The 26,057-nt window shown below is 46.0% G+C and overlaps 3 protein-coding genes and 1 long non-coding RNA gene across 7 annotated transcripts; 3 read left to right on the forward strand and 1 right to left on the reverse strand.

Annotated features, from left to right (window-relative positions):
* The first annotated feature begins 503 nt into the window (after positions 1-503).
* LOC148428767 (ras-related protein Rab-1B) lies at positions 504-3,744 on the forward strand. 2 transcript variants are annotated; one of them, XM_088408128.1, is made up of 6 exons: positions 504-794; positions 2,067-2,139; positions 2,248-2,343; positions 2,418-2,513; positions 2,576-2,707; positions 2,858-3,744. In XM_088408128.1, the coding sequence occupies exons 1-6, from the start codon at positions 781-783 to the stop codon at positions 3,050-3,052; spliced, it is 606 nt and encodes a 201-aa protein (XP_088264254.1). In that variant the 5' UTR covers positions 504-780; the 3' UTR covers positions 3,053-3,744. The 2 variants fall into 2 exon arrangements, with proteins under 2 accessions (XP_088264254.1, XP_088264245.1); XM_088408119.1 differs by lacking the exon at positions 504-794 and having other exon boundaries at positions 1,980-2,139.
* A 1,725-nt stretch (positions 3,745-5,469) lies between these two features.
* Positions 5,470-13,478, reverse strand: peli3 (pellino E3 ubiquitin protein ligase family member 3). Of its 2 annotated transcripts, XM_088408080.1 has the most exons (7): positions 13,272-13,478; positions 11,431-11,668; positions 10,498-10,627; positions 8,871-8,972; positions 8,591-8,797; positions 6,977-7,165; positions 5,470-6,187 (listed from the first exon to the last, which is right to left on the reverse strand). In XM_088408080.1, exons 2-7 carry the CDS (start codon positions 11,571-11,573, stop codon positions 5,615-5,617), a joined length of 1,344 nt encoding a protein of 447 aa, XP_088264206.1. In that variant the 5' UTR covers positions 11,574-11,668; positions 13,272-13,478; the 3' UTR covers positions 5,470-5,614. The 2 variants fall into 2 exon arrangements, with proteins under 2 accessions (XP_088264206.1, XP_088264214.1); XM_088408088.1 differs by lacking the exon at positions 13,272-13,478 and having other exon boundaries at positions 8,871-8,922; positions 11,431-11,571.
* LOC148428769 (uncharacterized) lies at positions 9,809-12,842 on the forward strand. Its single transcript, XR_015864818.1, has 2 exons — positions 9,809-11,658; positions 11,770-12,842. It is a non-coding gene; the product is annotated as an uncharacterized LOC148428769 (long non-coding RNA).
* A 17-nt stretch (positions 13,479-13,495) lies between the features above and the next one.
* rce1a (Ras converting CAAX endopeptidase 1a) lies at positions 13,496-20,962 on the forward strand. Of its 2 annotated transcripts, XM_088408106.1 has the most exons (9): positions 13,496-14,037; positions 14,522-14,624; positions 14,683-14,766; positions 15,331-15,409; positions 15,482-15,649; positions 15,711-15,782; positions 15,847-15,909; positions 18,433-18,712; positions 18,759-20,962. In XM_088408106.1, exons 1-8 carry the CDS (start codon positions 13,895-13,897, stop codon positions 18,666-18,668), a joined length of 948 nt encoding a protein of 315 aa, XP_088264232.1. In that variant the 5' UTR covers positions 13,496-13,894; the 3' UTR covers positions 18,669-18,712; positions 18,759-20,962. The 2 variants fall into 2 exon arrangements, with proteins under 2 accessions (XP_088264232.1, XP_088264225.1); XM_088408099.1 differs by having other exon boundaries at positions 13,497-14,037; positions 18,433-20,962.
* Positions 20,963-26,057: the final 5,095 nt, after the last annotated feature.

The raw sequence follows: 26,057 nt of genomic DNA on the forward strand, positions 1-26,057 counted from the left end.
TGCTACTGGTGCCAGTCTTGGCAAAATGAAGCTTCATGAAGCAATGGAGCTTTGCAGCCAAACGGTGTTTGCATAGGCTTTTTCACCATGTCTACTCCTTATCTGCTGTGTGATGTGTGTGCGTATTGTCATATGTGCCCTCACTGTTTCTATGTTATCTGGTAGTGTCTGTGAAACTGAATTTCTCTCCGGGGATAACAAAGGTCCATCTATTATCTATCTTATCAATGAACCCATCGTTACATGCTGTACGCAAACGTGTAATGAGCAAGGTCACGCACTTTTCAATTTAACTTTATTCAAAATGTCACCAAAGCATGGCCTCGTGAAGAAAATACATTAGAAAAACAATTCTCGTACAAAATTGTTCATTTCACTTGCAGTTGAAATAATTTCACGATGATTTGTTATTATTATTAATCCACAAATAATTCTTGCGCGAGGTGACGTTTCTGTACCGCTTTTTTCTTTACGACACGTCAACATACGTCACTTCCGCACATGCGCACTTATCCATTTCGAGCCTCAGTTGAGCAACCATTGCAGAAAGACGGAAAAGCGAGTCGAACGTTTGCTGAAGCTCGCCCCATTTTAGCCGACGGCGAGAAATGACCGATCGCCGATGAAATAACGAGCAGCAAAGCGTCCATTCGAGCGCCTCAGCCGCCGGACCCTCGAGCCACCTTGAGCCAGTCGGAAGAAAGGAAGGAGGGACGAATAAAAAAAAAAAAATCAAGAGACCAGTCCAGTGGACCACCGCCAAACATCCCGAGTGAGACCATGAATCCCGAATAGTAAGTCCCGTTCGGCTGTTCTCGTCCAACGTTGCCCTTGTTCACGCCAACGTTAATGTCATGTGAACTTGCGCGATGCTTGGCGAATGGGCTTTTGTTCCGGACTCGTCAGGTGACGACAAAACGTTTCCACACCCTCGTTGGGTCTCAGCATCTATTTGACGTCATCGGGAAACGTGACGTCACGTCACGGCCCTCTCGCCTCTACTGATGTCGCTAGTGTGACATCTGGGCCCGTTTGGTTCCGTTTGCGGAGCTTCCGCTGTCGGAATAGGCAACAGGTGAACACGCAGGTTCGTCGGCCCTTGCGCCGTCTGGCGGACGAGTATGTAATTGCTGTACCAGTCACTACGTGGACGGCATCGAGAAACGCCCAACACGGAACCAAATTGGGGAATGTATTGCGTCACTTGTACATACAGTGAGTATACTGTTGTAAAAAAAAAAAAAAACACATACCGATATTTAGTATCGAACGTATTAGATCTGTGCTTCTCAATTATATTTTGCGTGCCACCCCCCCACGCCCCCAGGAAAGCTAAAACACTGGCCACGCGGACCATAAGTATGATAATTATCCATAAACGTTTCATACTTATAGCTAAATCTGTATCCTTTTTTTAACATTGACACAAGGAAAAAGCAATATAAAAACCTTTCTACCACTCTACTGCTTTCTTTTTACAGCCTTGATACAGGTTCGATGTTTGGCTAAGCCAAAAAAAAAGTGTCTGGGAAAAAAAAAAGGCAATCCATACTTTTTCACGATGACACTTCACATGGTAAAAACAAATCCTTTTCCTCGGCATCACCTCGCACCCCCCCGGGGCACTGCATTATTGGATCAACAAAAACAAGGGGGGGAGGGTGCCTTAATAAAAAACAAAATGTGGTTGTGCAACCTCTTTTCAAGGAGTACGATGAAGTGCAAGGAAGATGAAACCTAATGGTCCGTTCGCCTGTCGTGAATCCCTTTTTGTCCATGCGTTGGGCCGGAGCTATTTGATTTTTTTTTTTAACGCGTCACAGAAACACCTCGCAGTTGACACCCCCACTGACTCGGGCGGACACCTAGATGATACCGCAGGTAGCAGATGTTAGACGGGCGCCCCGAAACCGGAGCCGTTGTCACCGAATCCCTCGGCCGGCGCTACGGCCTTCTCGGCTTTCTTGGCGCAGTACGCTTGGGTTTTTATTGGAAGGCGGGCGGGCGGGCGGGCGGGCGCGGTTTTGAGATGTTTGCTAGGGGATGTGCTGTTTTGCTGGCTGCAGCGATTACCTGTTCAAGCTGCTTCTCATCGGGGACTCCGGAGTGGGCAAATCCTGCCTGTTGCTACGCTTCGCCGTGAGTGTTGCAAAGCGTGCGTGTGGTCCCCCAAGTGAGCCGGGCTCTCACGTTGCCTGACCCCCCCCCCCCCCCCCCCCTCCCCCCGCCCACACTCACACACAACAGGATGACACCTACACCGAGAGCTACATCAGCACCATCGGAGTGGACTTCAAGATCCGGACCATCGAACTGGACGGCAAGACCATCAAGCTGCAGATTGTGAGCGTGCTCGCGGCCCGGTCCGGTCCGGTCCGGTCCGGCCCGCGTCTTAACATGGCCGTTTGCGTTGGCAGTGGGACACGGCGGGCCAGGAGAGGTTTCGCACCATCACCTCCAGCTACTACCGCGGCGCGCACGGCATCATCGTGGTGTACGACGTGACTGATCAGGTGGGTGGACGTGACGCAGAATCCCGGCCCGCTCTACACGGTCCCGTCTCAATGCCCCGCAGGAGTCCTACGGGAACGTCAAGCAGTGGCTCCAGGAAATCGACCGCTACGCCAGTGAAAACGTCAACAAGCTTCTGGTGGGCAACAAGTGCGACCTGACCACCAAGAAAGTGGTGGACTACACCACGGCCAAGGTGGGTCGCTCCATCACTTTGGTCGTTGACACGGGCGTCCGTGACGTGATGGTCGACGCCAGTTTTATCCCGGCTTCGCTTCCAAGACAAACGCGGCCACCAGCGGATCCCAGAGGCCGACTGACACTTTTTTTGGTTTTGTTTCGTCAGGAGTTTGCCGACTCGCTGTCCATCCCGTTCCTGGAGACCAGCGCCAAGAACGCCACCAACGTGGAGCAGGCCTTCATGACCATGGCGGCCGAGATCAAGAAGCGCATGGGCCCCGGGGCCGCCGCGCCCGCCCACAAGCCAGACCTGAAAATCGACAGCACCCCCGTCAGGCAGTCAGGGGGGGGCTGCTGTTGAAGGAGAGGGCCCGCCATCACGGCCCTCTCGGGTTCGGGCCCATCAATTGTTTAGCTGCAACCTTTTCATTGTTTGTTTTTCCTCACCGTGCGCTTGTGGTAGAGGGAACACCCCCCCCCCCCCCCCCCCCCCCCCCCGACGTGGCCCCAATTGCGTTTGGCGACACGTTCTCCCAAGTCGGGCCGTCAAAAATGCGTGCGTCTTTTCCAGTGATTTCAGTTGGAGGTGCTGCTGACAAACCAAGCCATTTTGTTCTTTGGGATGAGGTGGGCTCGCGAGCGCCCGTCATTCCGTAGTAAGTTGCGTGTGACTTGCGGCAGTGCTGGACAATCCGGGACGGACCGGTCTTGGTTTTCCAGACCGGATATGATCTCCCCGTTTGTCGGCATCCTCCCCCTCTCCAAACCGGCCTGGAAATGGATTGTGAAGTCACTGTCAACTTGAACTACTTCTGTGTGTTTTTATTTTTTTCGCATTTTCATTGATCGGGGCCGCCTTTGCAAACCTACTTTGTGCAAATTTCTTCATTGACTTGTTTTTTTTTTTAAAAAAAAGTACATGCGCCCGTCAGTGACTTTTGTCTGTTTTGGGTTTCGCTTGTTCACTCGGTGCTGTCTCCTGCTGATTTTTCATGTTCTGTACATATTATAAATATCTATCTAATAAAACAGTGAAAAAGGATGAACATTAAAGGTAGTTTTGATCCTCTCTGCTGTTGCCGCGGCATCCCCGGACGCTTGATGACGTCGTATTTATGAATATTGGCTGACCAGTTCAAATCCAAGTTATTTTTATCCGAGGTCTTGATTTTGCCGCGCTCATCTCGGAGCCCTGAAAAGAGAACGAGCGCGAAATTAAAAAATGATCTGTCAGAATGCTCATAATTCGTTTGCAGTTTTTTTTTAATGGTTGGCATGAAAAGAGTTAAAGGGAAGTCAACCACAAAGTTGTTCTCGCCATTATATGTTGTATACGCTCCCAGTGGGCCGAACGTGAAATTGTGAACACTCGTAATGCTTTAGTAGAACACTAGCGAAGCGGCAAAATCTTATCGGTCAAGTCTTATCAGTTGACTTGAGTTTGGTCACGTGACATTCACAACCCGTTGAGGTACATTAGAAGATCGAGTAGTCGACCTTTTCTCAAATCTAGTTGAGCTTCTGCCATAAGAAGTTATTTTTTCTGTTAACTTGTTATGAATGTTTTATTTTTCAAGTTCATTTCCCAAAAATTATCATTTGTGTAAATTTGTTATTCAGTTTATTTTCCTAATTGTGATATTGATTGCACGTTAACATAGTGCAGTTCGTTTTGTTCGTTGCCCTGGGGTCATGTTTAGGGTTTTACTTCCTGTTTTAGTTGGCGGTGAGAGCATTGTGTTTGAAACATACTGTCGATCGTTCATAACACATTTATTTTCGAGTTTTTGACATTTCGAATCATTTATAGTAATTTATTCTTTTTTTTTTATTAAAAGGGTCTAAATCTTACAGTGTCCCTTTAAATGCCTAAATATTATTCGTCGGTTAATTTGTGATGAAGTTGTCATTTGTCGTTTATTTGGTAAAATGATAATTTATGTAAAGTTGTTAATGAGTTCACTTTCTTAATTGTGGTATTGTTTGCGCAATATTACGGTGCTGTAAAATATTTTATTTTGAAATAAAGTATTTTATTTTGTTCGTTGCTCTGGGGACATGTTTAGGTTTGCACTTCCTGTTGTAGCGAAGGACGAGAACCGTCTTCTGTTCATCTTTCATCCGCCTATTTTTCTTCGGAAGTGACCTTTTGGCAACATTCGGACTTCATTCCTATCAGATGTGTGTTTTTAATGTTGATATGTGCTTGACAAAATTGCGATGTTTTCTTTTTTTCTTTGCCCTGGGGACGTGTTTAGGAAAGCACTTCCGGTTTTAGTCGCACGTGAACGGTACTAGGTGAAGTTAAGGAAAACAATTGCAGGCAGATTCGACGAAGCTGCTCAATCAGATCATTTCTCTTTGGAAGCGACTTTTTGACATTTGGACTTCATTCCCCTCGGGATTTGTATGCAGCCACCGAGGTGTGTTTTTGCTGTTGATATATGCTTGAATTTTCATTGAATAACGTTGTGGTGTTTTAAATATGTTGTCATTTAAATATCGTATCATATGATTTCGTATTTTCCACTTATGTTATGGTGTGAGTTTTAAAGTTTGACGGTGACGAATAAACAGCTGTATGTCAGTTGGGATACGCCCACTTGACCGAGAAAAATACGCATCGATAGCGATGTCGTTTTCAGCAGAGACGGACAAACACGCCCGCGTTTTGACGCTTCATTCGTAATTCACAAACGCAATCTCGATCGACTGGGGTCGCATAGAACATATTCTTGCCCCCCCCCCCCCCCCCCCCCCCCCAAAAAAAAAAAAAATAGAAACCCAACAGAGTCGTCTATTTGCAAAGGGGCCGACCCGAGCCCGCATGGAGCCCAGATGAGCTTGACGGGCTCAGCAGGTCGGGCCAACGCTCATTCGTCGTATAGAGGAACGCGGCGCCCGGGTCCCGGCCTGGCGCCCTTCAGTCGACGGGGCCCTGGAAGATGAGTTTGACGTGGCCCCGCTCGCCCGTCAGCCAGGTGCCACAGAAGGGGCAGGCGGCGTGGAAGGCGTGCGTGCCGTGCGGAAGCGGGATCCGGCTCCAGCCGGCCGCCGTTTTTCGGGAGCACACGTGGCCGCAGGGGCAGAAGGCGTGCGTGGGCGCCCCGGCGTCCAGGTAGAGGGCGCCCTCGCAACCCAGCCACAGGGGCACGTAGGGCCCCACCCGCCGGCACATGGGGCACTCGCGCTCGCCGGCGGGGCCCCGGTCCTTGCGGCGGCCCCAGTTGTGGTAGCCGTGTACGTGGCCGCAGTTGACGTAGACCCAGGGCTGCTTCTTGTCCACCGTCTGCCGGCGCGCATGCAGGCTGGGGAAGGCCAGCGTGCTGAAACCCACCGGGCACTGGGGGCGGGCGGCGTTCAGCTCCTGCCGCAGCGACTCCAGCTGCTCCAGGGTGGGCGTGCGCCGCAGGCCGCCCGCCGTCCGCCACAGCAGCGTGGCGCCGCACAGGTCGATCAGCGAGCCGTCCCGGAGGGCGTTGCGCTCGTCGTCCACCTGCCGGGGGAGGGGCGGGGCACGCGCACCTGATTGAAATGCGGGAAACGTGCGGGACCGGCCTTAAATAGGACATTTTTCTTCTTCTGTTTTTACAAGGAAAATGGTTTCCTCATACCAATGGTTCCAAAGTCAACTGTGCGCTTGCTTACGAGAAATAGCATCCCCTGCGGGTTTTGAATGCAGATACGGTGTCGGGGCGGACGTTATCTGATGGCTTACAGTAAAAGTCCAGTCCTAGAGGGTCGGCATCCTGCACGTTTTCCAGGTATCGCTTCCCAACACACCTGATTCAAACGAGTAGCTCATCAGCAAGCCGGAAAGAAAAGCATCCTAATCATTTGAATCAGTTGTGTCTGAGAGAGAAACGTCAAAAACATGCGGGATACCGGCCCTCCGGGACTGGAATTTGGCACCGATTGCTCGGGGTCTCCGACAAGCCCAAAATCTTTTAAAATCATTAAGTGTTTACCTTGAAGGAAGAGATTCTTGGAGCAGATCTTGAAAAATACTCTTAAGATACAGTATTAGCGATAGGCCAATGATTGATTTTGGCGTCCTTGATAAATATGGCCATCGTTTCTTTGATATTTCTGATAAAAGACGTTCTAGGCGCTTTCCAGCTATTCTGACATCACTTCCCGGCGGCGGATTGCAGAAGTATCCCATCTGCGATGGCGGGTTGGAAATGTGCCGTCAAACCGAGCTTACTATATTAGAATTGGAACGGGCCCAGTGAAACGATCAGACCGTGCACGCGCGCCGCAAGAATCCCGGGAAGGCGCGTACCAACTTGCCCCTCTGCTGGGCCGATCGGGTCTCCCTCAGGGCGAAGACGTTGCCGCAGACGGAGACTTCCCTCCAGACGCCCGGAGCCGGCTCGGACGCAAAGTCGCCGGCCGGGTGCATGACCAGCACGCCGTTGGTGGTCAGGCCGTCCATCAGGCCGTCCGGCGTCCTCCACTTGGCGGCGCGCTCCTACGGGAAGGAGGGGGAAGAAGGGGGGGCTATATTTAGCCGCGCGCCGGCGTGAGTCATGCGGCCGCCCTCGCCGTTTCGGAGACATAGACGAACGATGGACGTTGCGAAATCCATGCCATCGTTAGCAGACGAAACCAATATATTCCGAGGACTATTGTTTTCTCGTCTGCCTATGTGTGTTAAGGCAGCTTTTGTGTTCAAATATCTGTTGTTCAGAAGGAATCATTTGGCACAGTGGTTTGCAACTTTTTGCAACCGGTGCAAAGCATTTGGGGGTTTAAAAAAAAAAAAAAAGACTTGCCATGAGTGTCTGATTAGTTCAACTTCAGAACCTTTCAAACTTCATTTGAATTGGTCCGCAAAAAAAACAAAAAAAAACAACAACAACAATAACACAAAGTGTCCTTTTGGATCATAGAAGAGGTCTGAAATAAATTAATTATAAATAAATATTTGTCCACAAAAAAATAACAAAGTGCTAGACCTGTTTTCAAGAAGAAATAATTATTAAAAAAAAATATATATATATATATATATATTTGTCCACAAAAGAATATTCAACATGAAACGTCCTTTTTTGGGTTACAGTAGAGATCTGTTCACAAAAATATATCATTAACTAAATTATTAATAAATATTTGTCCATAAAAAAAATCAACAAAACGTGTTAGACCAGTGCTCAAAAAAAATAACTGAATAAAATTTGTCCATCAAAAATATTCAAATTAAGCGTCCTCTTTTGGGATTACAGTGGAGCTCTGCTCACAAAAATAAATCATTAATTCTTAATATTTGTCCACTAAAATAATAAACATTTCTCAAAAGGAAATCATTATGATTAAATATTTGTGAAAAATATTAAATATAATGACAGTTGAGATCTGTTCACAAAAAATAGATCATTAACTTAAATAAAAGAATACCCACTTAATTACTAATATGAATCTGTAAAAAATAATCAACAAAGTGTCAGACCTGTTCTCAAAAAGAGATCATTATCAAGAAATATTTGTCCACAGAAAAATATTCAACTTTGGGGAAGATAGTAGAGATGTGCTCAGCGCTACATAAGACGCCATGTTATCCACAGTTACAAGCTGGTGGCTCAATAAACCAACTCATTTCGGGCAAATTATCATTAATGACAACATTCTCACCGTCCTTCCTCACTACAAGATGTAATATCAACAGTGGCCAGAGGCGGCGCCAAAAAACCGACGTAAAGCCGGCATAAAAGTGGCATTCTAGAGGTTGCCTTTTCCGATAACGCTTAGCACTCAAATAGTTCAAGTTTGAGCCTAAATGTTCACTTTTAAGCCTTGGGGGGGGACCTGCAAAACGGCGGCCCTCGAGGACCGGAATTTGAGCGCAACGAATGTCTGTTTGGCCGAGAAGGCCGGACTGAGTCGGCGGCCGACTCACCCCCAGGAAGATGTTCTTGGAGGAGTCGAAACCGGCGGCGTAGATCCGGGCCGTGTAGGGGGCGTTGCGCTGGCACGTGATGCGGCAGGCGTAGCGGGAGATGGTGCTCTGCGCCGACTGACCTCCTCCGCCGCCCTCACCTTCCCCGCCGCCGCCCGACGCGTCCGTCACCACAAAGTCGATCATGCTCTCCGTCGAGCGGCCGATCTGCCGGAAACGGAGGCGGGGGTCAAGCCGGCCCGGCCCGGCCGGGCCCGACCCGGATTGCCCCGGCGCTCACCTGGAACATGTCGGTGTCGGTGTCGTGCGTGTACTCCACGATGACCGAGTGGCTGCGAGACAGCGTGTAGGAGATGCTGTGCTGGCTTTTGTTGCTGAGCGCCTGCCGGGGACCGCCGCAAGCCACACCGCTTGAGTCGGGCTCTGCGCTTCCCCGCTCGAAAATTACTCGATTACGATATGAAAAACATACTTTCAACAACCGTTTTTACAGCCGGTTACAGCTTCGCTTAAAACTGAAAAAAAACAAAAACTAGTGCATCAAAACGTGCCTGAAATAAAAGGCAGAGCCCCCCCAGGAAAGAAAACTTTTCACGCCGCCCCACTCAAAAGGCTGACTATTAATAATATTATTTATAAAAATTGTCTCGCTATACCTAAGCCTGTATCTGTTCTAACATTAAAAAAAGCAAAATAAATCAACTTTCAACAACTGGTCGTTATTTTTTACAGCGGTTATACAAGTTACAGCTTTGTCTGAATCTGAAAAAATAAGCAAGTGTATCAAAGCGCCAGTATCCTTTTTAACATGAACAACTTTTAAAAAGCTTATTTATTTGTTTACAACAGTTATGGGGGTTATACAGTATGCTTGAAAAACTATTGTATGTCTATTATAAAATGATATTACATGGGGAGTCAGTCGCCATGCGTGTTATAGCTCCGGACAGCAGGAGGTGCTGCATTTACCGTAATGCCCCTAAAGCTCCCACAGGCGCATGTGAACAATTACACATACTCCCTTTAAGTCTAAAACTGAAAGGAAAAAAAAAAAACAAGTGCATCAAAGTGCCTGAAAAAAAACAGGTAAAAATTCTTATTGGATTGCAATTGCACTTCACATAACGAAAAAAAGCCTTTTCCTTGGGGTCATCCGCGCCCCCCCTGGCATCACCTTGTGCCCCCGCTATTTGAAAAGCACTGAGTTAGGGTTTGTCCCATCAGCCCCCCCCCCCCCCAAACCATTTGAAACAGATACCGTAAATGTCAGACAACCCCCACAACGTGCATCTTATTTGCAATTTTTCTTCTTAGCCACCAGGGGGCATTCACCCACGTATATCTACCCAACCTCTACCCAAGTATTGATTTAAAGTTTGAACTGCTATTTTACTCGCCACCAGGAGGGCGCGCTCCACTAGCAAACACAACGGGTGTGTTACTGTTGTGTTGGTGCTGTATTCTAGCACTCCCTGTGTGTCAGTGTTGTTGAAAATATAGTGATGCTGCAGGCATGTTGAGTATGTGTTTGCAGCATGATGTTGTTCCATCAACATGACGTTCCATCCTCACAGTTTTGGAAGTAAAAACAAAAACGTTCAAAACCCCCGCATACCATCTTTATCCGTAAATATCTGATGTTAGAAGCTGCTGCTTCTAGTCCGGTGCGGCCTGTCGATAACGAAAACCGAATATTCTATCTTTTTTTTATGGCGTGGTTTATAATCTAGAGTGGTTTCTGGTCTGAAAAATACGGTAGTTTTCTGTAAAAAAATGGCATTGAAATAAATCAAACACTCCCATCTCCTACTGTAAATATGTTGTACATACTGTACATTTATCCTACAACTTTTCAGATTTGCAAGGGTGAAATTGCAGAATATGGGCAATAATGGCGTTTTTGTCACCTTGGACACCAGAGGCGTGGAGATGTTGTGGATGACGTCGGGCTTGACCCCGTTGGCTTTGGGTCTCTTGTGAAGGGCCAGGCGACTCCTCCGCCGACCTTTGTCCCCGCTGGCCAGCGAGCCATTGTGCCTGCAAAGTATTGCGCCAGCCGTTGGGTCTCATTCAATCTCAAAGACATTTTTTTTTTTTTTTTTTTTGGAGATCCAGACATGCAACCTCATGTACTATTTATTTATTTATTTGTTTTTTCCCTTTTTTTTTCAAGCGTTTGGCTCAAAGATGGTCTAACAATAAAATATTAATAAGTAAATATTCAAATTAAATAATAAAAAAGTCACTAATGAAGTACAGACAGTCAATTACTTTAGGTCATTGGGGTCCGAGGAACTCTGGGGGTGATTTCACTCAAAATGTGTCTACAATTTCTTGCGAGCAAGGCAATGAAGCCAGCAAAGCTAAAGTGACATTTTATTTTACAATACTGTTTTTTGTTAATGTTTTGTATATATATATATTATTCATACTATAAGATGCACCTAAGCCTTCAATTTTCTCCCAAGTTGACAGTGCACCTTATAATCAGGTGTGTCTTATACAGCGCGTAAAGCTCCAGTTTTTATTTTTGGGGGGATGAAAAAAAAATCATAATTTAACGACCATGTACAGTACTTTTTTCCACTTTTTACCCCTGTATTTCATTTACAAATGTATTGTTTTACGATTTAATCTTTTCATAACGCACTGTTTGAAATTTGCGGGAAATACGGTTACTTTAGGTAGTGAAATCCAAAAGTAAGGAACTACTTACAAAAATAGATCCAGTAAATTGCAAAGTACATGGGAATAAATGTTTGGACTGAGAGAAAAAAAAACAACAAAAACAAACAAAGAAAAATCGGCGTGGCCAAGCGCCTTCGGCACCGTTATCTCACCCCAAGACGATGAGCTCGCCGTAGGTGACGGGCTCCCGGTCCCCGGGGCCCAAGGGAGGCGAGGCCTGGCTCTTGTTGCAGGATGGGCGCAGCTCCAGAGATGGGGGGGGACACAGCGCCTCGGAGCTGCCCTCCAAAACCATGCCCGACGGAGCCGGCTGGATTACCACCCGAGTCCCTTAACTGCGAGAAGGACGTGCTAAACACTGCGCCGCCGAGCCGCACCAGGTTAGTCAAACTGAAAAAATAAAGTGCATCAAAGTGTCAAATTGCAGACAGACAGTTGAAGAATTCTCAACACAGAAGAAATTTCATCTTAATGCCTCTGTTTGTGAACAGAAACGGAAATTTGCGCTGGGATAGGCTCCAGGAAGCCGCCACCCGCTTCCCAAAACGGATGTAAAGGATGGAGACTAATGTTCCATCCCTTACTGCATCCCTTAATGCTCGCTCGGATGGTTTCTTGTAACGGTTGTTGTACTGTACAGTCATCAATGATCTCATCACGGGTGATGACATCATCATCATCGTGTCACCCAGTGGGCCCAGCACGCCGGTCGGCAAATAGCTCAAAAGTGTGAAGTCAGACTGTCCATCTCGCTTCCGCTTTGACGCCAAGCTCAAAAGACGACGCTTCGGCAGCGCCGTGCGGTGAAAACGGGCAGACCGTGTTGCCTTCAGAACTGGCCCTTACTTAGTGCTACATGAATTAAAAAAAAAAAACATTTTTCATAAGGCTAATGCTTAGCTTCAATAGCCACATTTTGATAAAGCTTTCAGCAATGCTTTTTTGAACACAAATGGTGGAACACCACATGTAGACAGTCAACACACACATTCTGAATCAAAATGATTAATACAACAGCAACTAAATGAGTAGTAGTAGAAGTCTATTGTGTGCATGACTACATTTAAAAACCACTTGAAGGACTGTAACCAAAGAGCAAGGAGAAACTTGGAAAACGCGCAGGAAACAGACCCCCGAGGACTGGAGTTTGACACCTGAAAGAGGGTCTGCGTTCCTCATGTTTTCCAAGTTTCTCTTTGCGAAACACCAATGGAGCTTCATAACAATACCGCTCATTCACATCAGCTGTGTTGCACAGAGAAACTTGGAAAACACGCGGGACGCAGATCCTGTGGACTGGAGTTTAAGTCCAATCCACGAGGGTCTGCATCACGCATGTTTTCCAAATTTCTCTTTGCAACACTCAGCAGGAGCTTCACAAAGATCCCGCTCATTCGCGTCAGCTGTGTTGCAAGGAGAAACTCGGAAAACATGCAGCACGCATGTCTTCAAGACTGCGGTTTGACCTTTGCAAGTTTTGAAACAGAAAGCAGTTGAACGATGGCTTTTATGTCGCGACGCATGCTAAGGAACCACTGTAAATAAACGAACAACTTGTGCTATATGACAACATTGTAATTTTTCAAGACGAGGGCGTGATCCCGAGCAACGGACAGGTTTTTTCCCGGAGACCCAGCCCGCAGTCCGTCCTCAGCCCCCTCGCCCGCGAGCACGAGGAGGGCGACGGTCAGCTGATCGGCAGGCCTTGGAGACGACGTGGGCGGACGGCCGCTCAGCTTTGTCATCACGATTAGCATTTTAACCCCCCGGTCGTAAGGAACCCTTGAGCATCCGGCTTAGCAAGTGCGAACGTCGCCTTCTAGGCGTTTTTTCTAGGCGCGCGCGCACGGGGGATTTCGTTTCCACAAAACATCGGCGCGCACGCACGGGACGCGTCCACCCAAAAGAGCGAGCATCCCGGATGCGACAGGACGCGCACGCGGACGAGCTCGCGACAGGCCGCCGAGCCAAAAGGCGCTAGCGCGTCACGTACCCGCGAAGCTTTTCGGACGCACGTCGCAAAGCGCTTTTGGAAATCCTCCCGGTCGCCTTGAGGGGTCCTGAGTCCTGACAGTCCACGCCAGTCCCGTCTGGAGGGAGCAAGGGACGTGAGGACCGAGAAGGTCTCCCTCCTTCCCTCTCCCACTCTTTACTGTCCCCTCCCCCTCCCTATCTCTCTTCCTCGCCCTCTCGTGTTTCCTCCCTCCCTACGCCCCAACTCGTTTTCTTTTTCTATGTCTCTCACGATATATACCGGTAATTTAATTTTCATCTCAATCGCGGACACGACCTGTCCCCGTTAGCGTAATTGCGCCGTGTGCGTAAAACCGGCAGGTGGCACTGTTGTCAAAAATGCGGAGCGAAGAAGAGTGTCGACGTCATCATCACGCGCCGATCGGACGGCTAACAGTTCGGTTAGCAACGTTAACAAATGTGCGAAAAGGCTCTCGCGTCCATTTTTGCGTCTTTAGTTTGTCGTCTGGAACATTTATTTTCGCTTCCTAGCCGCGCTGATGTTTGGGGCTCGATACGTAGTCGGGTTGTATCCACAAGCGAAAGCGGCTCGGTTTTGAAAAAAACAAAAAAACTTCCCATCGAAATGATCGAAACAAATGCATGACACGTTGGGAAAAGGCAAAAAAAAAACAAACGGAATCGTCGTGCAGTATGAGCATAGCCTTGGTGTCGGTGTTGTCCTGTCTGCTGCTCGCTTGCTCGTACGTGGGAAGTTTGTACGTGTGGAGGAGCGAGCTGCCCAGGTGAGTCGCTCCATCATCGAGCCCAAGTGGGACTTGAGGCTGGCCGGGAACCCCAAACTCACAAACGCGGCGAGGAGTAGAAACCCAGTTTTGCAAATGATGCTTTGTCTTTCGTGATACCTCTCGCCACTTTAGCCTCCCTTCAATTAATATGATCAATTTGAAGGGTTTGGGAGAGTTGTTATTTTTGTGTGTGTGTGTGTGTGTGTGTGTGTGGGGGGGGGGGGGGGGGGTATTCGCATGCATTGTACTGCTGTCATTCGTACCGAGTAAAAAATGAGTAAACCTTTGTGTGTAGCTCGTTACAGCACAAAGTCAGCCATTAGAGTAATGACATGACTTTAGTCACGCATTACTCCCAACTTGTGGTTCCAAGGGCGTCATTGAGAACGGTCACAGCAGGATAAGGGAGAAGATCATCATTTGTGCCAAAGGAGGAGCCTCGTGGATTTCAAATGATGTTTTTGTGTTGTTGTTCTTCCAGGGATCACCCGGCCGTCATCAAACGGCGCTTCACCAGCGTGTTGATCGTGTCGGGCGCGTCGCCGCTTTTGGTGTGGGCATGGAGGGAATTCACGGGCATCAAGGTGAGCTGGGCAACGCGGGAAGCGCGACCGCGGCGCTTGACGTGCGCGTCTCACGCAGATGACGCCGTCGCTCCTGGCCATCATGGGCATCCGCTTTGAAGGCTTCCTGCCTGCCGTTCTCCTCCCTCTACTGCTCACCATGGTAAGGCAGCGCCTGTTTATTAACATCAGGGATCCCTCGAAGAGAAAGTTCAAGCATTTTAAATTAAATTTATAGAAACGAAGGAAAGGAAACAGAAGAGTTGTTGACACTCTGGTTCCAGCAAAAGGCCGTTCCCGATCCCTTTTTAAGACCCAGGGTCTTAAAAAAGCTCAAGGCCTCCAAGTTCTCCTCAGTCTTATATTAAGTTTCAAATCCAATTTTGAAAGGTCTGCAATTTGCTGCAATTTGAAGCTTTCCACAGTTTAACAAAATTGTGAAATTTTGTTTGTTGGACTGTCAGGACTCCTCAAGGCTACCAGGAGGATTTCCCCAAAAAATAAAAAATAATGACATTAAATAACTTACTGAACATTAAATGTGTTTTTTTTTTTTCTAACGTATATTTTCCATTTGGAGTACCTAACCCTTGCAGTTCCTTCAAGTAGCCCCGTGTGAGAAGCACTGCTCGAGATGGTTTGAAGATAAAAAGTAGAGCAATGGAAAGGCGTTCTTTTTCCACTGGCTATGTTGAGTTTGGCTTTGAGACGTCGGGGGTCCCCGCAGGTGCTGTTCCTGGGCCCCCTGACGCAGCTGGCCATGGACTGCCCCTGGAGCTTGACGGACGGCGCGCGGGTGGCGTTAGGTGAGCGGTAGCGAGCCCGGCAACTTCGGGCCCAAAGTTGCCTGCCTAACTTTGGGGCCCTGCCTGCGGCAGACCCGTGCTTCTGGGCGCTGTGCTTCAGCGACATGCGTTGGCTGAGGAACCAGGTGGTGGCGCCGCTGACGGAAGAGCTGGTCTTCAGGGCCTGCATGCTGCCCATGCTGGTGCCCTGCGTGGGCCCAGCCGCCGCCGTCCTCACCTGCCCCCTCTTCTTTGGAGTGGGTGAGTTAAGCCCGCCGCCGCCGCGGTTGGGAGCTGACTGACGCGCCCTGTTGCCTTGCAGCTCACTTCCACCACGTCATCGAGCTGCTGCGTTTCCGCCAGGGGACGCCGTCAGGAATCTTCCTCTCGGCAGGTGAGGCACCGTCCGGCCGACGGGGCTGCGCGCCGACGCTAACGTCCAGATCCCGTCCCGCCAGTGTTCCAGTTCTCCTACACGGCCGTGTTTGGGGCCTACACGGCCTTCATCTTGATGAGAACAGGTAAGGGACCTTGAAGGATTTTCAGCCGCCCGCAGCTTAAAAGACAAACCAGGGTGTGATAAACCCCCGGGGGAAATTTGGGCCCAGCTCGGGCTATTAGATGTTTTAGCTTTTCAAAGGAAAAGCGTACAAAAAAAGCACTGTTGCATAGATTGTCAAAACATGTCCACTTTCAATGTGCCGTTCCTTCTAAATGCTTGCAAAGGAGAAGCTGTGAGGGACAACCTATACGTGTCAAATTGAGCCCATGTCGGGCTCATTTACTGCAAATTTTGGACATATCGAAAAGCCCATGTTTTGTCATGCACCGATTTTGCATGTGCATAGTTGTGCTTGTAGTTTGATCCGAGAACTAAATGTTGTGGGAAAGATTTCATGCAACGCATAATAATATTTCTGCATATTCCCACGTGCGAAATCTGCCGCATTGAATCAACATCTTTTCCTCACAAAAAGAAATTTCTTTGAAACGAAACAGCCTTGGAATATCAATATTCATATGTAACAATTGGGCTGATTGCCACTGAACATTTTCATCAAATATCATGTAGTGCAAAATGTGATGTGTTTGGCAGCTTTCCTGCACTGTGCAGGGTTGTAAAGGCGCATATGTGCATGCAGTAAGAGGCAGATTAGTGTGCGAGGGATTTATTTGTTTAGAAGCCGGATGACCCGTGGCTTAGTAGTCAATAAGAAGAGGTGAGTGAAAAGTCCCTGGACACCCAGGGGTTAACCTGACTCAGCTTTATCTATGCCGTATCAATATCAAACTGCAATATTTTCATCAAATTGCAACGAAAAAACTTCAACCATATTGTTTTGTTGGTTTTGAAACAGTTTCTGAATTTATTTGCTAAAACTGTGCTTTCTTTTGCAAAAACTGACATTTTTTGCGCATTGTCCCTTTAATAAAGCGCTTCAAATATGGAGCATATATAACACCTCAACATTTTAAACAGGGTGTTGTAACAACAACAAAAAAATGAAGACTGGTGTTTTCTGTGCCGTACGAGGCGCACAATCAGCTTTTGAGAAAATTCAAGGATTTTAGCGGGTCTTATAATGCAGAAAATCCGACGCTTGAAAAAAAGTCAAAGAGAAAGGGCTTTGCTTTTGCCGTGTCAAGTGTGATTTCACATCCACACCACTGGGTGGTGCAGTGGCGCTCTCATTCTCAAAGTGAGAATTTGCAACATTTTCATTTGCTGTCGACAACATCAATCATAAATGTGATTTAGAAAAAATGTTTTACACTTTTTCCTTCCGGTTGAATTGTTTAAGATGTTGCTGCTTACGTTTTAATTTTGTAGACCATTTATTTTTTTATTGATTTCATATTGTGTTTTAGCAGTTGATGAAAGGTTTTTATTTTAAATCAAGATGGACATATTTTTTGAAATTTCCGGCACTTTGATGTACTTGGTTGTTTCTTTTGTTTTGTTCTGTTTTTAATTTCAGACCAGTGCTGCTGTTAAATTTGATGTATACCACTTTTCAGGTTGAAAGGCATACAGTTTTTGTGTTATTTTGCTTGTTTTATGTGAACAAATTGCTTGCTGATAATAGCATTCTGGGAATGCAGACCGAATTTGCATTCTTTTTCTGATTGCCTCTGGGCCAGAAAATGCAAAATAGAAGTTTTCTGAGATTGAAGTGTTTTAATTTCCTAATTAAAGAGTTTTTTAAAATAAATTAAATCTCAGCAATACTTTGTTTAGACACTTGTTAATGAAACTGTCTTCTATAGTTGTAGGGCAGGCACTTATAAGACCTGACAACCGTCATTTGAATGATAATTCCGTTCAGTGGACATGATTAGTAATTGCACTCTTGTCCCCTGTATTCTTTCAGATGTGGGATAATAAGCATGGCTTTGTTTTATATTAAAAAATATGATATTTATTCCCTTGGGTTAAACCCCTTAGCTGATTTTATTAACTCTAAGTGTAAGTACAAAAACTGAAAAAACAAATAGTATGAGCGCAGAAACAAGTAGACCTGACGAATGAGGGGCCAGGAAAAAAATAGTCAAATTTTACCCTTTTGCGGTTGGGCAAGAGTACATGGACGGACTGCCGATTACAATTTCGCTGCTTGAAAAAAATGAGGGACAGACGATGACGGAAGGGGGGCGGTGCTCCGACAAATGACGGACCAGCAAAAAAAATGTCCTCAAAGTGGGAAGATTTTAGATGATCAAGATTATTATGGAGAAAAAATGTATAATTGGACCTAAACCTGTATCCTTTTTAACATTTAGAAAATAAAAAAAAACGATATAAATAACTTTGAACAACTCTTTGTGTTTTACAGCTTTTATACAGGTTACAGCTTAGTCTAAAACAAAAAAAAACATAACCAAGTGCATCAAAGTGCCAAAGATTTTATCGCGTTACACATTTCACGTGGCAAAAACAAAGTGTTTTCCCCGGGGTCACTTCACGCCCCGCCATTTGAGAAGCACTGGCAAAAGGAGTTTAGAAGCAGGTGGGCGAGGCGCCTGACGGGCGTCCTTGTTGGCAGGTCACCTGGTGGGCCCGGTCCTGTGCCACTCCTTCTGTAACTACATGGGCTTCCCGGCCATCACCGCGGCCCTGGAGCATCCCCGGAGGCGGGTCGTGCTTTTCTCCTACCTGCTGGGTGTGTTCCTCTTCCTGCTTTTGCTCTTCCCGCTGACGGCGCCCTCCTACTACGCGCCCCCCGCGCCCCTCTGCGCCTTGGCCTCCACGCCCAGCGCCCTGTGCCTCCCGGATTCTTGATCCCCAAGACGGAGACCATCCGGAGCCGAGGTCCGCGCCGGGACCTCCTCTCGGCCCGCGCCGGGACCTCCTCTCGGCCCGCGCCGGGACCTCCTCTCGGCCCGCGCCGGGACCTCCTCTCGGCCCTTAGGGAAAGAAATATCATCTGGAGCGGCAGGGAAATTGAATACCCCCACCCCCACTCGGTGGACTGGCGAGCTCAAGTGAGAGCGACTTTCAAGGGTATACTGGTGCGTCTCCATGCACAATACCCCCCCCCCGGACAATCAGCAAAACACTGGATAAGCTAAACTGCTACTGTGAAGACCAAGTCCACCGCTGGAGCAATAGGGAATCACACCGATCTTATTTTATTTTGGAGAAAGCAAAGGTGCTCAGTGTTTCTTGTCGGCGGCCGCCTTTTGCGTGAGCCGACGCAAGAAGGCGCCGGAGAGCCTGCCGTCGTCGTACAGCCGAGAGCACCTGGCCGATTGATGGCTTCCCTGTGCCGAGATAAACATTTGCGGCTAATAAATCGACCAGGGGTGCGCAACTGACATTTTTTTCCGTCATGGTCGCTACGTCATTTTTTTCAAGCTGGGCGAAATTGTAATCGTCGGTCCATAGGTGTATTACTGCCCAACCTTCCGCCACCACTGGAGGGTGACATTTAACTGTTTTTTTTCATCAGCACTCACCCCCCCCTTTCCGTCAACCTCGCTCCGTCATTTCCGCCACCGCTACAGGGCGAAAATCGACCTGATTTTTCTGGTTCGTCATTCGTCAGGTGATGGGCTGCTCCTGTCTGCACTCGCACTAATTATTTTTAGTGCTTAAATTCAACGTTAACACCATGACTGCGACTCTGCAGTTATACAGCAATTGAAGCACAACACAGTCATATAAGTGTAACACAAAAACAAAACCAGCTTGGGTGTTTAATTCTATTGTATAAAGTTGTATAAAGTGTAATGTTAAATATCCCATATTTGAGAAATGCAGGGGACAGGAGTGCAATTAATGACATTAAGAACTGCCTACCCTACAACTATAGAAGAAGGTCTCTTTAACACTGCTCTAAATTTCATCTGTCACATACACAACAAGCAAAACAACGTATTGCAGAGTTTGAATTTACTCAAAAAAAAAAGAAACGTTTTTAATTAGGGAATTATAAAACAAGCCACTAGAGGGCAACATTTGATTTTTTTCTGAGCCGTCATTCATGAGGTGCTGGACTACTTTTGTCTACACTCACACAAATTATTTTACTGTTTTAGTTGTTACACTTGAAATTAACGCCATGCTTGCGGTTATACAATTACACTGCAGTCACGACACAACACAGTAATTTACAACACAGTAATACACAGTAATAGCCAAGGGGTTTATCCCAAATAACATGTTTAATAACCCACATTTAAAAATGCAGAATACAGGAGTGCAATGAGCAATCATGCCCACTGGATGGCATTATCATGCTTACCTTTATAACTGCCTGACCTACAATAATAGAAGACGATTTCATTAACATTTGTCAAAATGTCATCTGTCACATACACAACAAGTAAAACAACGTTTTGCTGAGGTTGAATTTACCAAAAAAAAAAAAAAGTTCAATTATAAAACGTCTACCTTAAAAAAACATCTATCTTGCATTTCCTGGTCAACAGCCAATCATAGAAAACAATGCATGCTTTTTCTTCATACCCAGAGCGCTCTTACCGGCAAGAAAAGTGAAACCAGGACTGAAAAAGGGAGCAACTACAAATACATCTCCGGCAAAGTCAGCTGTATTATAGCTACTATTCCGACATTTCTAATTCGCCGTTTTTTGAGCATCCCTCTCATCAGTCGGTATCGTCAAGTGTCCGGCGGCGGAGGGCTGACGGACACTATGTCATAAATAAATAAATTCACCCCCTATCCGTAACCACAAGAAACACCGACGCCCACCTTTGCTAGCATCTATTTTTGCTAAGCTTCTTTGTTCTATTTTGTGAGTGAGTGCACACAATGTGACTTGGACAATTGAAATTGTTTTACTATGATGCTCTTTGACACAAACCTTGGTTGTTTGTAAATGAATGTCTGTTTGTAAATAAATTTTACATGTCTATCCATGCCTGCCAGTTTTTCTGCTTTTTGATGCTTATGATATGCTGTAACAATAAATTCAGGGGTTCTCACAGGTACTCTTAGGCATGTGACTTCCACAATCGTTTTTTTTTATTTAATTATATATTAAACTTGCTTGAATTGAAGAGTCATGTGTACATTCACAATTTAATAGCAAATAAATGCAAATAGTTTTTTGTTGTTGTTTTTTTTGTTAATAACCCAAATTATTGCATTATTGCACCCCATTTTGACAACCACTGCATTAAGGACATTCGTTTCCCGATACTTAAGCATGAAATCGATCCTTAAAGGGACAATGTGTAAGATTTAGAGCATATTATATTAAAAGGAAATAAATGAAATGATTATAATCGTAAAAAACTTGCAAGTAAATGTGTTCTTATCGACCAAGAGTATGTTTTAAATATAATGCTAGGTCTAGTTATCATGAAATGATATTACATGGGGGGTGGCACTCCTCCGGAGGCTGCCATGTCTGTTCTAGCTCCGGACAATGGGAAATGGAGCACCTCCTGCCGCCCGTCATGAAAAACGCTCTCAATCTTACACATTGTCCCTTTAAGTATCTGGAATTGAATGTCTGGACTATTAAGCAAAAAAAAAAAAAAAAAGTGAAAATACGTCCCTGGCATTGAATGAGTTTCTTAAATCCTTTATACTCGACTCTTAAGCTCCGTTCCCACTGATGTTATCTACTCCACTCGTTTCGTAAGTCGAGTGGAGCCAAGTAGATTTCTCAATGGAAACTGGGCTTTTGTGAGGTAAATTAGCATCCGTTAGTGCTGAGTGGATTTCTCGGAGGACTTCTATTGATTAGAGTCGATCCAATCAAAGGAAAGGCAACTGGTTTTTTTTTTTTGAGAACCACAAAGCAGTCGGTACCATAATTGTAAGTATAGAAGAGGCGGGTTGATTGCTTGGTGGAAACCCGCCTTTCTCGACTAGAGTCGAAAACGTCAATTGAAACAGAATACTTTTAGGAGAACTGTAAAGCAGTAGGTACCAAAAAAAAAAAGGCGTGTAGAGCCGGGGGAATTTCTTGGTGGAAATCGCTTTTGTCGAGTAGAGTAGACCAGAGATGAGTAGCGTTGAGTCAATAACGTCAATGGAAACGGACTTCTTTTGGAGAACCGCAAAGCAGTAGGTACCAAAAAAAGCGTGGAGAGAGGAGTAGATTTCTTGGTGGAAAGCGCTTTATTCTCCCACCCCACATTTGGAGAAGTACTGATATAAACATCGCACACATTATTCAGCGGGCTTTCAAAGATGAACGAAAATGCTAAATATACCTTTTCCGATAACGCCGAAACACCTGCGGCGGGAAAAAAAACGTACGGCTTGTAAAGCCCGCCCGTGCTATCATCATGGAATTTTGTCATCCTCCAGTGCAGCTGGTTCCCACCGAGCTGGAGCGTCCGGGGTGCTTCTAGGAGAGCACATTTGTCATCCTCCGCAGCCCTTTTGTCCCTTCATTCTTCAATCTCAGCCATTTTTTTTTCTCGAGATCTGCGCTCCTTCCCAACTATCCCGGCCTATTTTCAGCAAAGGAGTCAGCGTGAGAACGTGGCGCACGCAAGCGACAGGGTCGGCACTCGGCGTGGCCAGGTTTTCATCTTTGGAAGTAAGCCATGGAGAAGCGGACGCTTTGGGCTACAATGGCAGGCGCTGAAATCCCAGGAAGAAAATGGGAGCGTTCGTTCAGGAAATGCAAGATAGAAGTTTTTTAGGAGAAAGGTTTTATAATTCCCTAGTTGAAGACATTTCTTTACTAAACTGTTAATTGCGCTCATGTCCCTGCATTTCTCAAATGTGGGATATTAAAAATGATGGTATTTATACCTTTGGGTCAAACCCCTTAGCTCACAGGTGTCAAAGTCAAGGCCCGGGGGCCAGATCCGGCCCACCGCCTCCCTTTTTGTGGGCCCTTGAAATGCTGATTTGACTTCAGCTTTCTGACTAAAATACCCAAATTGCAAGTTGTCTTTAACTTTTAAAAATTTGGAGGAAGAAAAACATTTTCTTATTCTCCAAATCTCTTATGAACAGTTTTTGCCGGCTTCTGATATCAAATCTTGGTAAATGTGTGATCAATACACTTAAAATGTATTTGAATTCACAGTCATTCCGGCCCTCTGACAGAAACTATCACTACAATGCGGCCCAAAATAAAAAAAGCTGGTTTAGCTTAGCTGGTTTTATTTTCGTGTTACACTTATATTACTATGTTGTGTTTCAATTGCAGTGTAACTGTATAGCCGCAGACATGGTGTTAACTTTAAATGTAAGTCCATTTTCGCCCTGTAGTGGTGGCGCAAACGACGGAGCGAGGGTGACGTAAAGCGAGCGACGCTCCGACAAATGTGGGACGAGCACGCAAATGTAAATCGCCCGCCTCTGTAAACACTGTCGGGCGACGGGCAGCGTCCGATGGTTTTCAGATCTCGAGGGGCTGCTGGGGATTTGTCTTTTTTGCCGTGGCTGCTATAAATATACGAGTGGTGAGAAAAGGCAGACGTGGCCGTACAAACACGGACATATATGGCACTAGAATAGAGGGCTGCTTGACCTCCATTTCCTGTTGTGTTTCGGGGAAAGGCCCGTTCGGAGCGTGGGAATGTTTTGGGGGCGATCAGCTTGAGCCCAGTGCAGGTTAGGCACAAGAATGAGGGGCCTACAAGGCCGTTGGCTATGAAGTACGATAAGACCTACTGTACGCGTGTTTCGCCATCGCTATAAGTAGCGCACTGGCGAAACGCCGCTTAACGTCTTTGCATGCTTTGGATTGGTGGATTTCAGCCTTTGGGCTTGACTTGAATATGCCAAGTAAGATGATGTCAAGCTAGCAGGCAAAGTCATGCGTGCAGCGGAAAAAAAAATGAGCGAATTGAACACCAAACAGAAGCTCATTATGCCTCGGTCTTAAGGATCATGTACAGTGGACCCCCGCCATATGACATGAATCCGTTCCGGAGTTGGAATGCTAAGGCGAAATGCTTATACGGCAACCGATAGAAGCCTATGCTAATTAGCTGATGCGTGCAAGACCCCGGGTAAAACTTTTTAAAAAAAGACTTAAGATATATTAAAAATGAGTTGAAAATAGTATAATAAGTAGTACTTATACATGTATAGAATTAAATAACGTTGTAATATATAAATAATCAAGGAAAAATGATATTTCGTTGACCCTTGGAGCTATGTGACTTGAGCTGCTAGTTGGTAGAGGCAGAGGGAGGAGGAGGCGGCACTTATTAGCAAACGAGCTAATTAACGAGCTAATTAACTACGTATTTCTTTCTGAATTTAGCAGCATCTCTCTCCAGCATTGTGGGAGGCACTTATGTTGTGTACCATTGATGAGAATTCTCATCTAACGTAATGTTTCACAATTACTGGTTAATAATGACCATATTTTTGGATAAGCCGGTAACATAGTCATTTCGTAACATCAAGCATTCATAGGTAGAGACGCTTTTTACATGTAAAGAGCCTAATTTGTTCCAAGCTTTCAAATATGCGAAACCTTTTCAATGAATATTAAGAAATTATAAAAACGTATTAAAAAACGATAACAGATTCATATTAGAACGACATTGGTGCACAACAATCAAAATATAACTTGCAAAGAATAATTAAAAAATGCTCCTAAATCCTTTAAAAGAATCATATGAATTGTAGCAGTTAACAATATGAATGCAGTTCACTTGTTTGCGTTGTGATGGTGCTGCTGTGTTGGTGATGGGTGCAGAGACAGACACCTTTTTAGCACATTTCATTTGTCCCTTTTATTTGACATTTCCAATCATCCAGGATTTTTTCAGGAGTCCACAGGAGCAATAATATAATTTTTTTTTTTTTGAACATGTAAATTGACTTAAGTTTGGTTTGGGGTCATGCGAAGGGCTTCCTGTATGATGTCGCTCGCGCCTAGGCTTGCGCGAGGCTCGCTCGGCCGTCATTCCGGTTTCCCGCAAAGCATCGGGAGGGAACTCGCCGGGCCGGCTCGAAGGTTTGACGTGGCCCTACCAGAGCGACTTTCCCCAAGGAGTTTGAGCACAATAAACATTTCCCCGAGCTCTCCCACGGCCGAGCTGGCACGTCTCCAGTCTGTCCTCCCACGCTGCCTCCCCCCTTCCTCAACCAGGCTTTTTCCCCGTTATCTCGCTAAGCGCTCTCGTATGCTTAATGAGCTACGTGAAGCGCTACGATCCGACTTTTGTATTCCGCCGGGCGCGACTTTGATGTGAAGTTTCTCACGTGACTTGATGCAGAAAGCAGCTGAGGACTTTCTCGTCCTGCAAGCTGGCTTGTTTACTTTTACTTAACAGACTGGAACCGGCCAAGAACCAAAGACAATGAGCAACAGGGGGAGACAAGACGGAAAGGCCTTAATCGCTAACAAACTCCCCGAGATCTTAATGAGAAAAAAAAAACACCAGGGACTCGGGCCCTGCCCCCACCTGAGGCCTTAGTGGAAGCCTGGAAAAAAAAAAACACGTGCCACATAGGTCACCACGTAGGTCACCATGACTCTCGAGACATACATGAACGAGACTTAAAGGGAGAGGGCAGGCAAGCGTTTTTTTAACATTATTACATAACACATTCAAACATGGTTTCCTTCCCCTAAATTTGGAGCACTGAATGTGCTATTTTGACAAAAACATTCATACATTTAATAAGCAGAATCGTTTTTTTTCTCTCCTTTTCTTAATAAAGCCAAACCAAACATTCTTCCAGGCTATCCTTTTCAAAAGTATTGTCAACAAAATCACATCGTTTCTGCCATGATAAAAACTTATCGACGGAGAATGCCAAAATAATTGAAAACCAATTTGTTAGCACATCCTCAGCACTTTAGCTAGTGGGCTGAAGGACGTCACACGGGAAGTACTATGACCGCAAGCTAAACAAGTAAACTTACATACGCAAAATATTCCAAAAAATCAATATTATTGCTCCTGTGGACTTGGAAATGATTCTCTGGAAATGTCAAATAAAAAGGTACAGATTAAACGTTCTAAAAAGGTGTGTCTTTCTGTATGCCTCACCAACACACCAGCACCATCTCAAGGCAAACAAGTCAAGAGCTCCGATTCATATGTCATTTCACATACCCTAAAAGGTATGTGGAGACATTACGGTATATCGATATATGGTAACAATCGTTTTGTGTTAGTGGGGTATATAGGGGTGTCCATATTCTATCAGTCCATGCAATCACTGCTATCTTCTTTCCAAGGAATATGGTGACAGACCCCACACTGT

This window comes from Hippichthys cyanospilos, chromosome 1 (genome assembly GCF_059441005.1).
Source record: "Hippichthys cyanospilos isolate Australia breed blue-spotted pipefish chromosome 1, RoL_Hcya_1.0, whole genome shotgun sequence".
Classification (NCBI taxonomy): domain Eukaryota; kingdom Metazoa; phylum Chordata; class Actinopteri; order Syngnathiformes; family Syngnathidae; genus Hippichthys; species Hippichthys cyanospilos.

Bases quoted from the DNA above. Each gene is read 5' to 3' on its own strand.
- LOC148428767 (XM_088408119.1), top strand. From the start codon at position 2,044: ATGTGCTGTTTTGCTGGCTGCAGCGATTACCTGTTCAAGCTGCTTCTC. The intron at 2,344-2,417 runs GTGAGCGTGCTC...TTGCGTTGGCAG, and splicing joins AGACCATCAAGCTGCAGATT to TGGGACACGGCGGGCCAGGA. The intron at 2,708-2,857 runs GTGGGTCGCTCC...TTGTTTCGTCAG, and splicing joins TGGACTACACCACGGCCAAG to GAGTTTGCCGACTCGCTGTC.
- peli3 (XM_088408080.1), bottom strand. From the start codon at position 11,573: ATGGTTTTGGAGGGCAGCTCCGAGGCGCTGTGTCCCCCCCCATCTCTG. The intron at 10,628-11,430 runs GTGAGATAACGG...AATACTTTGCAG, and splicing joins GGCGAGCTCATCGTCTTGGG to GCACAATGGCTCGCTGGCCA. The intron at 6,188-6,976 runs GTACGCGCCTTC...CTCCCCCGGCAG, and splicing joins CCCAGCAGAGGGGCAAGTTG to GTGGACGACGAGCGCAACGC.
- rce1a (XM_088408106.1), top strand. From the start codon at position 13,895: ATGACACGTTGGGAAAAGGCAAAAAAAAAACAAACGGAATCGTCGTGC. The intron at 15,410-15,481 runs GTGAGCGGTAGC...TGCCTGCGGCAG, and splicing joins CGGCGCGCGGGTGGCGTTAG to ACCCGTGCTTCTGGGCGCTG. The intron at 15,650-15,710 runs GTGAGTTAAGCC...GTTGCCTTGCAG, and splicing joins CCCCCTCTTCTTTGGAGTGG to CTCACTTCCACCACGTCATC.